Raw genomic sequence first — 13628 nt, forward strand, 5'->3', positions numbered from 1 at the left:
AAACTGGGTATGATTGGCCTAGCTTTACCAAGTTGTGTTGAGCAGGGAAAGAAAAGCACAATCTATAACCAAGAGTCATTGGTTTTAGGTATGCGTTGTCCCACAGCTCCAATTCTCAATTTAATCAGTATCAATGGATTCTTTCTAGCCAGAGAAGAGGGATCCTAAAGATTTTACCCAAAAAAAACCCCAAAACACCAAAAAACCAAATGTGTCCCTCACAAAAACATATATACTTCAGAATACTACAGCAAAAAAAAAAAAGGTGGAGAGAGGGAGGGGGGTGGGGAAGGAAAATGAGGCATGATTAGTCCTGGGTTGATAATTGTTGACGCTAGGTAAAAGATACATGGGGTTCATTATCTGACTCCCACTACTTTAATTTTGTATACTTAGAAATTTTCCGTAATAATACTTTTAATCCACAGACATGCTAGGAATTCCCATGAAGGAGAATTACTAAAATCCAGACTTGATAGGATGGTGTCAGTTATTGAGACTCCTGTAGATGGGACCGCCTGCCTGTTCACCCCTTAGCCTTTGGGTACTCTACGCTCGGCCAGTCTAGACACTGACCAGAGTGCGGTGCACCTGGCCCATACTTTCCCACCTTCATGCCTGTGCTCTTTTCCTCTGTTGGGAACACTCCCTTCCCTTACACTTCCTGCCAACTCTCCAAATCCAATCCATGTAAGGCCTGAATCAAAGGTATCCTCCCTTGTTGAGTCTTAATGACTGCATACAGAAATAATCTCTTCCTCCTCTGTACTCCAAGAACTTTCCTAGTGCTCTTTTGGGGCACAGCTCACTGTGATAAGAATCATGACTATAAGAAGATGATAATAACAGCAGCTAATATGTACCGAGTGCTTACTATGTGCTTGGCTCTTTAAATATGTCATCATTTTCTATCCTTACGATATGTTCTGAGGTTATTTCCTTTTATTATCACATTTTACAGAAGATCCGAAGCCCAGAGAGGTCCAAAGGAGTGAAACGGGGATCCAAAGTGTGATGTGATATCAGATATGTTACAATACATGTCACGCCTCTGTGCCTATGATCCTTAGCTATACCACCAGGATGACAGGGTATAAAGTCTACCTGGGGCAAGACCTGAGAGCCCACATTTTTGATGACAATGATGCCATATGCGCCTTATTTCTCCTACTGAATTACATGCTCCTTCAGAAAAGGGACTGTGTCATTTTCTATGTTGTGTCCCTACTTGCACTGTCTAGTACAATGCCTTGTACATAGAAGGTGCTCGATAATGTCATGTTTACTGAACACTGGATTAGCACTGGGTATTTCTACTGCCTAAGGACTGCATGCAACTCTTTATAATCCACCTGTCTACGCCCACAAGGAAATGAGATGGAAAAATCAGCCCACAGAAAAACAGCATAAGCATCTCTTCTTCTCATCACTTCTGATCGCACAGCCACAAAACGGAAATAATTTCATATTCTCCCTACAATGGCACTGTAAGTGACCAGGAAGAATTCTTCCCTGATGCGATTTTTATTTCACCTCCTAGCTGTAAACTCCCTCCTTTTCCCTTGGCAAAACCCTCACCCCTCACAGCCTGAGGAAGAGCCAAAGGGATTCAGACGTTGTCTAGGTGATGACTCAGGAATCTGGAACTGAGGGAGACAGGCTGAGTTTACCCCCCTGAGTTTCCTTTCTCTCAGTTCCCCTTTCAAACTTCCTAAGCCTGGCTTTTTTCCAACCAAATAATACTCCATCAGTTGCTGTTATTCTTTGGTTATATTTTGACCTTCTTCCTGAACACAGGGATGTTCTCTGGATTAGTCTTACGAAAACTTGGAGAGTAGTCTCCGAAGTCTTCCGTTCCTTCTCAAAACCCTCTCAACGTTACTCTTCTTCTTGCTACAGGTCTTTCCGCTCCAGTGACCCAGCTTATGCTACATTTCTGCAAGGTCTTACTCTCGGTGGGCTTTCAAAAACTGAGAAAGCTGTGGCTGAGGAGAAAGAGTGAGCTCATAACATGCTTATGGTCCTCCTCATTCCAGCTCTGAACACACCTCTCACCAGAAATAAAAGCATTTGAATTTAGGAAAGGCTTCCAGTCCCAGAAGAAATGGGCGGTAATGATAAAGGGACCAAGAATGGAACTGGAATTTGGGGCAAGGGCTAGTCTCACCCATGGTTGGCTCTAAATGTTCCCTTTTCTGGGCTCTTGTAAACCAGGTTGCTATAGTGTTAACATGATGTAAATTTCCTACGTTTTCTTTTATCGAAAGTTGTTTTCTTTAGTCATAGACTTAGGCATGCCAGCAAAATGCCCGTGTGTGTACACACGCACGTGTATGTGTGCAAATGTGTATGCCTATCTATGAAGAGGTAGGTGGGGCCACACTGAATTGTGACATATCAAATAGTACTCGTTTTATCTAATGTCACTCATCTTGACAGCCTTTCATTTTCAAAATTAATAAAAAGCATAAGGAAACTGCTGCACAATCGCCAACTAAAGGATCTTGGCCACAAAGCTAAATATCTAGTCATCTGTGTTGTACATTAAGTGTGAAGACACATATCACAGTTTGGGATTTAAATGGAAAAATCAATACCCTACAGGAAATCTACAGTTGCATAGCAGATTTTTCTATCAGCCAGTGCTTTCTTTGTCAGTGCCTTCTGATTACACATACTTGTGTATTCCAGGCATCGATTTTGCTTTGCTTTTGTTTAAGTTACTTAATATTCCTCCCTCTTCCAAGAAGCAGGCATGTGGGGGCGGGGAGCAGGCAGAGACATTATAGAGAGTCAGTAATAAAGTCAAGGTAATGTCCCGTCTACCTGGCCAGGGCACTTTCTGGCAGTGCCTGTGGCGCAGAGGACTAGTCATCCGGCCACATGCTCCTGATTCTGGGGGCCTGAGCACCCTGTGCCCTCAATACTTTCTCCTCCCAGAGCTCTCACGCTTTCTAAACTGGCTACTGCTCTTGCAGCAATCCATGCAAGAAGATGGCAGAACCACCCTTCAGCTAAAAAAGCACTTTGGAGTGGAGCTTGCAATCTTCCCTGACAGATTCTTTAAAAATCTGCTCTAAGCTGCACTGAGAAAACTCCAAGGATTTCCTATTTCTCTCTTATGAATGAACAAGTCTTTTTCCCATAGAGGCATAACTTCTCCGGGCTTCATAACCAGCCAAACTTTTCTTACAGCTGAAAAAAATTAAATTTCTCCTTGGAGAAATAAGCTTACTTATGTTTTATTTTGATTCTCCTTTTTCTTTTATCACAGGAAAGTATACTGACCAAAATAAAACATTTCTAACAGTGACTAGAAGGACGAAGATTGTACCAAATTGCTCAAAACTACTGCCAACACAACAATGTGTTTAAGCACAGCAATGACAAAACATCTATTTTCTCCAAAGATAGCTTAAAAAGATGTTCACATACATGTTTTGCTTCCTCCAGTATAAACTGACCAAAACCAGGACTCAAGCATGTTCGTTTTTCCAACAAATAGACAAAAATTAAATATGGAATGTTACTTTTACCGATTTATCTGAAAAGAAGTAAGCTACCCCAAAGCATTCTGATACCAAAACGCAGCATAATGGCCTCTGTGGTCTTCTGCTGAACAGTCATAGTTACAGAGACAAACATTAAAACTGAAATGAACAAAAAGGGTTTCCTCAGAACAGGTAATGCTAGCAGTACTCGAAGTTTAAGAGTCCTGAGATAAACTATAAAGGAAGTTAAACTTTCAGGAAAAAAGTTACATTTATAAGCAGCAAATCTGCCTATGGATTTGTTGGTCAGGGGACTACAGACACAGAATGAGAAGTGCAGCTGTAACTGGGCAGACTGTAGAGGGAAGGAGGTTCTTGCTGTCAACATGCAGCTACTGTGGCTAGCATGGGTAAGAACTGTATTTTTGTCTCTCCTCCTGCTCTTTGGACACTTTGTTTTTAATGAACAGTTGGTATCAGAGCTAAATCCAAAGACTGTTACATGTGGGATTTCCTAATGCAGAGACCTGGCAGAGCTGTACTATATTCGGCCAAAAAAACTAAACAGAAATTAGACTACCTCAAAATGTAACAACTGAGCATCCTCATTCTCTTTCAGTGTTTTCATTTAGTTGGAGCAAATGTTTTGCTTTAATGCAATTGAACAGAAAAGAACATTTAGGGACAACATAGCTAGATCCCTCATAAAGCTTCGTTTTCAAAAGGACTGTTTGAATCTCTAAATAAATGACAATTCATTCTCTGTTTACTTTAGGTAAACAGAAAATGCATTGCAGAGCACTCATTTTCAAAAGCTAATCAAGAACATTAGGTCCCAACAGATTCATTTAATAGAAATATAATAGGCATTCCTGCTTGCTTTTCATCTTGTCTGGCTGTAAATGTTAAAATGAACAGCAAATTAACCCTGCATTGGAACAGAGTCTCAATGTCACAGCTGATACCCTCTCTCTCACGACTTGTAAACATCCCCGCACCCTGTCACTGCTTTGACTCCTTCTGCATAGGAGAGACGATTAAGTTTGGCAAGAGAGTGGAGGAATACTTGAATTCTAAAGGGAGTACTGCGTGTCAACTCTGCTATCTTCCCTAGCAGAACAAAATATTACCATGTTGTCTCCTAAAATAGTGTACAATGAGGATGTAGGAGGAGGGGTGAGGGTGAGGTGGTTTTTTCCCAAGCTACATATATCAACTGTCTTTCTCTATATTTTTAACTTTACTAGCCATTCTCCAAGTGGCTGCTTATAAACTACTAAACAAAACAAGCTAATAAAGACAGGGCCATTCAAGCTCTATAATCAGATATCAAAGATTTGCAAACAATTTGAGATCTTATAATTAATATTCAGTGATAGCAGAATTAGCATTTAGAAATCTATACAGAAAACTATAATATTTCATAAATTATGTAATCATGAACAAACCCTTTCAAAAACTGTTTTCACTGTGCTAAAGTAACATTCTAGACTTGTTGTAAGTATGTTATTCTTACAAGTAGTTCGCAGTTATTCTTGAAGGCAAGCCTTGGAGTTTCCTTAGCATAGTGCTGCTGGGGAAAATTTTCAGCATGTCCATCTTCATCTCTAGCCTGAAGGGAAATATAATGGCCTATTTAGGGACTTACAAATAATGGAAGAAAAAAAGCTAAAAGCATAACAGCTCAGATCATTAAACAAACGGGAATCCAGAAATAACAACAATATTAAGAAGTTTGTTTAAATACGCAGTACGCCTTTTAGGTATCGAAATTTGGGATTTATTTTTCTTTACATTGTTTAGTTTGAACATGCAAATTCATTGTGGTGTAATATTTAAAACAATATCAAGCAAACCAAGATCAAATAATTTTGTTGGCAATTACCACCACCATAGTTTTCCAGTGTGCATTGTTCATTGCACATTTAGGATTATATGACATACATACGTGTTTAAACTTTTTGGCATGCTTAAGCAATCTCTAGATAATGCACTTTTAAAAGATTCTAATAGCAAGGCCATAAGAAAAGCAATCTGCATAATTATATTTTGCATTGTAATACTATTAGAGATAAACTGATTCCCCTCCATTTTTAAATAAAGATCTAAAAGGAGCGATGATCTAGTAAGAACCATGATTCTTCAATCAAATGCAGTAAAAAAAAAATAGATTTAATTTAAAAGCTGCATTAAAAGTTACTGGTTATTTTGATCTACGCTGTTAATTAAGAAAGCTGAAGTTTAAATGGAGACATTAACAGAACCCATTAGCAATACCGCTTGCATACAGTCTTCTTTCTAATCTCCACCGGTTTCTGGTTTGGAGTTGGGAGAGAAGGGAGAGGTAGGTGAAAGGGGGCGTGTCTGCAGCACACTCATTAAACCATTCATTTGGGTGACACTTGCACTCCGCTCTGCTCTCATCTCATCTTAGCCCTAACTGCTCTCTCTTTCCTGGCCTCCTGAAATTCACAGCTGAGCTGTCTCCCTCACATATGGCTTGCATATAATTATGCATATTCCATTTTACACTGCATTAAAATGATGAGCTCCTGGCTCCCTGCCAGCTGATTTTTAAAAGCCCCAGCAAAGTAGGAAAAAGGAGAGAAACACAGGGAGAGCCGCACAGGAAGCAGCAGGTAGTTCTGTCTGCTGTCTCTTTAGATAAAATGTGTGTCTGGCACCAAGGGAACAGCTGAGAACTACCTGTTGTTATGTATGGATGGAGGGGGGAGAAAACAATGAGCATACTCTGTGGCAGAGATGACAACGCTTTTGTGTTGTTTCTCCTTTAATGGAGCAAAATCTGCCCTGATGAGTGTCACTCAGGGCTCCCTGGCTATACTGGAGCTTGTCATTTTAGAAAGAGATCCTTATTTTGTGCATTTTAGAATGTACTGCTTGTGTTTAATAACGCTTCTGCTACCTAGCCCAAGGAGGGAACTAGATGGAAGTGCAATGTCATGGTCAGTAATATTTAGGCTACGAGAAGTTTGTGGGAAAAAGGGATTGCTCTGTTTTGGTTCAGTTTTGAGATTTATCAACATCCCTGAGGCTTGGTGCCTTTTTATTGTAACTTTTTAATCCTACTAAATCAGACTAAAATAAAAATGAAGTTAAAGGATTGGCTATATGTGACAGAGAAAAAACTATAAGTGTTGTCCACGTCCAGTGTCTATCAAGGCACTGAGACAAACGATGTTTCTTCTTACTGCATCGGAACAACTTTGCAGCTATGCCAGAGTTTAAATTAATATAGCTCAAATGGGTCGCATTTTAAATCCCAACTGGCAAAGGTAGCAGTGGCGGATATAAAGGAAAAGCGGTTGTAAGAAAGCAGGAAGATGCTGATAGGCAGTGACAATATTAAATTCTTTATAACAAAATGTTAAGCCACTCTGTGAGGTCCAGGTCTCTTAAAGGCAGAGACCACATCAATTTCATCTTTCTTACTCTGCCATGCCCAGTGCCTTACTTTAGTTGATATTTAACAAACATTTAAGTGATGGAAAAAACCCATACGTGGATAGTAAGTAGACCCTACCATAAACAACTCTGTAGAAAATGCCACCTCAAAATATGCTAAACTTGGTAGTAGCTTTATTATATTCCTGATGCACTATGATACATATGCTTGGAAACACGCTTTGCATATAGTTTTCAAGGGCTACTATTTACATATGTATGTCTATATTCAATATATATGTATCTTGTATATAAATATTCATAAGGTGGAATGTGTTTATTATGCATGTACTATGTATACACATTCATACACACCAGATGCCTAGGGATATTTTCAACATTAGTGGCAAAAATACATTCATTTCACTTACATGTAAGGTGCACACAATGTTTTTCGTGTGTTTAAGGGACAAAAAAAAAAATCCCTTTATCTAAGATTTGAATGTGCTTTCTCAAAGGGGCTATAGACTTTATCTAAAGCTGCATAATTTATGAAGTTAAATAAAGCAGCAGTGGAAGAGAAAGGAAAGGGGGATTGGAGAGATTTGGAGGTAGAGAGAGAAGGCCAAAAACTTGCTTCTTTATTGAACTATTATGTTCACCTCTGCCTCAAACTTCCATGGCTCTGGGAATGGCCGGCCCTCTAACACCCACCCTGACTCCAGAGTTCAAGAAATTCCATCCTTCAGCCATTTGCTGTGTTTCCCCCACGTGCCACAGAAACGAAAAGCACACAAAGTGCAAGAAGCTCTGGAATCATCACCTTCACGTGTATTTGTGCATGAACATAAGAACTCATGCACACTTCTCACCTCTGTAATCCTCTTTGCATTGTGAAGTTTTTAATACGCAATTTTAACTTACGATGACGAGAATAAGTGGAATTCAGTGCATTCATCTAAGGCAGGAATTCTCTACCCAGCTGCATATTAGAATCATTTGGGGTGTTTTTTTTTTTTTCCTTTGGCTTTATATACTGGTGTCTTATCCCCTTCCCTTTCTAAGACTCTGCTTTAATTGAGGCCTGGACACGGGTGGGTTTTTTTTAGAAAGCTCTCAGGTGATTGTAATGAACCAAGGAAGGGCGAGAACTGCTGATCTAAGTAGAGTGCCTGCAGCTATCAAGGGGAGGCCCTTGGCATAGCTGCCGGAATGTTCTCTAACCAGGTCCCAGGCCCACTGGAGTGAACCACTGAGCTATGAGAGGGGTATATGCAGGTCGAACAACCCAGATTCAAAAATCTGAAATCCAACATACCCCAAAACACAAAGCTTTTTGAATGCCAACATGATGCTCAAAGGAAATGTTCATTGGAGCACTTCATGTTTTGAATTTTCAGATTTAGGATGCTCAACCAGCAAGTATATACAATGCAAACATTCCAAAATCCCAAACAGTTCTGGTCCCCAGCATTTTGGATAAGGAACACTCAACCTCTAGGAGGTCGTACCTGTGGTACATCTTACCTAAATATTCAAAAATCCTAGGCAACATAGGGAGACCCTGTCTCTACCAAAATAAAACAAAAAAAAATTAGCCAGGTGTGATGGCATGCACCTGTAGTCATTGCTACTCGGGAGGCTGAGGCAGGAGGATTGCTTGGGCCCAGCAATTCAAGGTTACGGTAAGCTATGATCACACCACCACACTCCAACATGGGCAACAGAACAAGACCCTGTCTTCAAAAAAACAAAAAAGATTTAAGTGATTACACAACTAGTTGCTTGTGGGCAAAAATTATCAATATTTGTTTGCTTGTTTCTTAGTTTCTGGAATGACTAATGATCTTGGAAGAACTACCATACCACTTCATCAAAAAGGCCTTCCTAAACCTCTCTGTCCAAGGCAAGTATCTCCACTGTGGTCTTTCTTAGACTCAATATGATTGCAACCTTGGAATCGATGGTGTGATTTTTGTCTCCCCCACTAGCCTGCAAGCTTCCTAAGGGCAAGAACAATGTCTGGTCTCCCACCACTGGTCTCCCACCATCTTCAGCCTAGCCAATGCCTGATGTTCAGTATAGTGACCTGTGAGAATGAGCTTGATCATTCACAGAACTTGGTGGCAATGTTAGACAAAATCCGGAAGACCTTCCTCACCCTACATAGAGAATCAGTTCAGAATATATTAAAGTCAGAGGCTTATTTTACATATGCCCCCACTTGGAGTGCCGGACAATGCCTTAACAAGCAGGGGGGACATAGGACATCAACGACCCCTTCAGGGAGGAGCATGTGAACACTGAAATTATTCAGAATCACTGGCTCGTGGTAATAATATAAAGCAGACCAACTTTTAGCTGGTTTTATTATTGTTCTTAAATCCTCAGTAGTCAATGCATTCTCTAATTGCCTGTCAAGAGTGGACCACCCCACTGTTGGCTCTAGATATCCACTAGGGCCAGAAGAATTGTGTTTCCAGAGTGACAAGTTCTTAAAGAAGGCACATCAAGGCACTTCATGATGAACTAATTCTCTCCTTGTGTCTTACTTTCAACAGTTTCATTCTGACTAATGTGCTGAATATTTATGCCAACTATGGGGAAAAGCCAATGGGAGACATTTTTTGCATTTTACTACAAATGTGATTGTCAGAACAAAGGTGCATTTTTGACCTATTATTCTAAGAAAACTTCATTTTTTTTTGCCATAACAAAAACAAAAGTCTTTCAGTTAAACTGCAAGCAGATGTCCCTGTTTTGCTGACAGTTGTGTATCCATTTTCATGTTGTGCCTAGCATTTAGAGAAATATTAGATGATATGAGAAATTTACACTAATTGCCTCTCTACTTCAAAAACCTCGGGCTTAAACTTTTTATTCACTTCTCTTTCCCTCTGAACCAGCACTAATTCACTTCTCTTATTTTCATTACAATACGGCAAACTTTAGTTCTTCAAAGAATTCACTGCTTCTTCTGGGCCAAAGTCTTGGTGCCATGTGCGTGTTGGAGCAAGCTCGTCAATATTTCTCCTCTGGAGAATGCCTTTAGAAAAGGTGGAACATTCTAGAAATAGCTGCACTTGCCTACCCCAAAGAAGTGTGATGTTTCTGACTCCACGAAAGGTTAACATTATTGCCATTTAAGTGAAAAGATAATTAGGCTTCAGAGTTATTACCTCCCTGTGATGAACGGGAGTTTACACTTCTGTGTCATTGTGATCTCAGGATTTCTTTTGAAAACAAGCAAACGTTCTGCCTGGAATCAGAGCCAGGGAGAGCGCAGCAGAGCTTCCAGGCTCAGCCTTCCGATGCCGCAGCAGAGGCAGCACGCGTCGGCTCACACGTGTGGCATTGTTACCGGACTTAAGAACACCAAAAACAGCACAACTCAAAGTTGTGAGAATAAGTGTATAATTGAAGAATTGTAGAGGAGTAAAAAGGGGACATTGATTTTACATTTTATAACTAACTGTTGGAACCAGAAGTAATAGAATTTCTTTTCAAAACTCAAGGTAAAAGCATGGGGACACTGCTCTGAAAACGCATTTAATTTTATTTTCTGAAATCTCATTTCTGGTGTAGCCTTCCTTTCTCAAATGCGTCTACACATTCTCTTGAGGAAGCTCAGGAATAAACAGCAGCTATCACACACTGCCTTGCAGTGTGCTGTGAATGTCTTTGTGAACTTGACCTAAAGGTCAGTACCATTTCTTTGTCCTGCAGTGGACAGACACCTGGGACCTCTGCACAGCCACTCCTGCCTCTGGCAGGAACAAGATAGGGAGGTGTTCAGAGTAGCCCCCTGCCTCCCCTGGAGTTACTGCACTGCTGTGTTCATCTCACTGGCCCAACTCTTCAGGCCGGAATCCCCAGTGCCCTTCACCTGGGTCTCCTGTCCTTTACCCGCCTTGCCTCTGTTGGAACTAGATTCCGTCTCTCCTTCCCACTTCTGCTGGCAGATCCTTATGTGTCCTTTAAGCCTTCATTCAGAAGCAGCTCCTTCAGGAAGCCATCAGTGACTCTTCCTCCTGGTCTTCACCTAAGCTCTGCACCCCCTGTCCCTGTATGTATTTCCATTCCACGCTGATTCATTGCATTGAATTATGACCATGTGTGTGTCTGCCTCTCCCACTAATCAATGAGGTCCTTGAGTGTGGAAACTGTGTTCTGTCCAGCTTCAAATGTCCAGATCCTGGCATATTATAAGTGCCTGGCATATTATAAGGGTTCCATAAATGACTGAGTGAGCAAATGAATAAATGAATGGGTTTCTATCCTTTAACACTATTCACTGGACATTCAGCCTTGCACTCCAGTCCCTGCTGGTTGAGTGTTCTGCCTCTGAACCTCAGGAGTCTTCTCCGTACCTGAGTCTCAGCAGGGCTCTGCTGGAGCTATCTGATCACACCTGCCTCATACCTAGACCTTCACCGACTATTCGGTGCACTTCTGCCCAACACCTGTTCCTCCTACTTGGTTAGACAGCAGGGTCTTGGCCACACGGAAGATCTTGCACTCAATTTGGACTCCGGCCAATCATTTTTTTGCCCCACGTTTGTTTCCTTCACCTCCCTGCTAGACTGATCCTCTGGTCTTTGCCCAACAAATTCTCATCCTCAAAAGTCCATTCTCCGATTAAACAACTGGGCGCCTTGTTCCCTGTTTCTGATATCTCACCTTCTCCCAGAGTCCCAGGTCCATCTGAGACTCCTTGTTTACCATCCGTGTCTTATCTCCTCTATCAGACAACTCCTTGGGGGCAATGACCATGCATTATATATGAAGTCTCTTATATAACAAGCAATCCTGCAAATGCATGTTGAATATATTAGCCTACACTCTTCCTGAAGCCAAGGCCTAGAGTGTTTGGTTTTCCTCTACCCAGAACTGCCTACCTCTATGAATGGATACCCCTTAAATATGCGTTGTTTCTATGCAAATATTCAACTCACTGAACATATTGCAGGGAGTTGCATGATTCTCAGACAAAATTATATGTGCATGCAGCTTGGGTAGAGGGCTTTCTCCTGGACAGGGGACCCCCACCTAGCATCAGGCTCCCTGCTCTTGAGATACGCCACTAAACCAGAAATATCCATCTCTGAACCTAGGCATCTGCTCTATTCACATTACTGCTCATTCTGCATCAGGATGCCTTGCCCTCCCTTTCATCTGCTTGTCGAAGATTGGCTACGGGGATTTCTGCAGTGGTGCTGTTTTACTTTGTTCTTTTAACCAAATGCATTTAAATTCCCATTTAGCATGTAGGCTGTAGGAGAAGCTGTTTGCCCAGAGAAGGCCCTCCTAATTCTCCATCCTCCTTAACTGGCAAACTGACAGGCTTTCCCCATACGTCTTCAGGCTTCTCTGACAGCTCACACACCTCTGATGGATGAGATGGACTTATTTGCTGCAGCTATTTTTTCACTCCATGCAAACCTTTATATATATCATAAATTTTTAATATCCAATTTGGAGTCTTCAAAGAATAATGGTAACAAATATGCAACATGAAGATAATGGGAATCGAATCATGTTTATGGTCTCCATGAGCATCTCTTTAAACGATGTCAGGTCAGAGCCCCTCAGAGCCGCGCGCATGTGAGGCTATGGGGCTGATCTCGTGCCTGATTAATGGCTGCCCTTACTCAGGGGCCCTAATGGATTACATGACAGTTATGGCAACAGACTCCACATCAGCCTGAAATACAGCTTCCACAGGAACTAAAATATATCATGTTCATCCCAGCACATTACAACTGTGTCTGGAATAATCAGAGCGGTTGCTTAAGCAGTTCTGAAAATGCCTGTTTTTACTTTTTATTTTTAAATCTATTTTTTCTTTATTGGACAGGTGAACCTTTTGCATTTTACCTTGCAGGGTTCCTTCTCAGGTCATCTGAGTGTCTTTGTTTGGTAAGAACTGTTATTTCACAGCACCATAGGTAAGGCCCAGCAGCTAGGGGCATGCAGCCCTCTTTTTTTTTTTTTTTCATTCTCAGCTAAGGCCACACCACCTTACACCCCAGGCAGCTTCTGATTATTCCGGAAGCTTAGTTGACACTGGATTACGCAGGCTCCTTCCCCTTCCCCCACTTTCCTCCTCCGCCCACTGCCTGCCTTTTGGCTTTTCACTAGGCATTTGCATCTATTACCCAGGGGCACAGTGAGGGGAAACAAAAGGAAGGGAAACACCAATGATTCCACTTTGCCACTGGTTGGCACCCATAAAATACTTAATTAATAGGCCTAATCAAGGCATTTCAGGTAGTCCTTTTTTTCCTTTTCTCTGAAATCACTAGGCAGAAGGGGGTTGGGCTCATATGATTATATGCAGACCTCGTGATGGACCTGAGACATCAGAGAAAATGTGAAATAGGCAAGGTCTGAAAGGGGACTCCAGGACCTTGTCTGTAAGGCTAGAAGAGGATCCAGATGTTACAGAGGAGATTCCCTATCTATAGGATGCCTTCCCCAGAAATAACCCGGACTCAAATGGGATTAAAAAACACAGTACTAACCAGATTAAGATGCTGTTCTGGATATTATCCAGGATTAACAATAACAGCTAACATTTCTACAGCTTTTCATGTATGCACCAGCCACCATCCTAAGTGCTTTATATGTATTAACTCATTTAATGCACACACTCATACACATATCAAGGAAAAAAATGACTTATGAGGTAGTACTATCATTATCTCCATTTCATATATGAAGAAGCTGGGG

General features: G+C 41.2%; 1 protein-coding gene across 5 annotated transcripts in view; it reads right to left on the minus strand.

Annotated features, from left to right (window-relative positions):
* SOBP (sine oculis binding protein homolog) overlaps nt 1-13628 on the minus strand; it is a 169638-nt gene that overhangs the window by 69582 nt on the left and 86428 nt on the right. For 4 of the 5 annotated variants that reach the window (XM_074397647.1, XM_039467711.2, XM_074397649.1 and 1 more), the window contains one exon: nt 5008-5103. The exons of the other annotated variant lie outside the window; for it this stretch is intronic. In XM_074397647.1, coding sequence (XP_074253748.1) covers nt 5008-5103 — 96 coding nt within the window. The remainder of the gene's footprint in view (nt 1-5007; nt 5104-13628) is intronic. 5 annotated transcript variants of the gene reach the window in all.

Source organism: Saimiri boliviensis, chromosome 4 (assembly GCF_048565385.1).
Source record: "Saimiri boliviensis isolate mSaiBol1 chromosome 4, mSaiBol1.pri, whole genome shotgun sequence".
NCBI classification, from domain to species: domain Eukaryota; kingdom Metazoa; phylum Chordata; class Mammalia; order Primates; family Cebidae; genus Saimiri; species Saimiri boliviensis.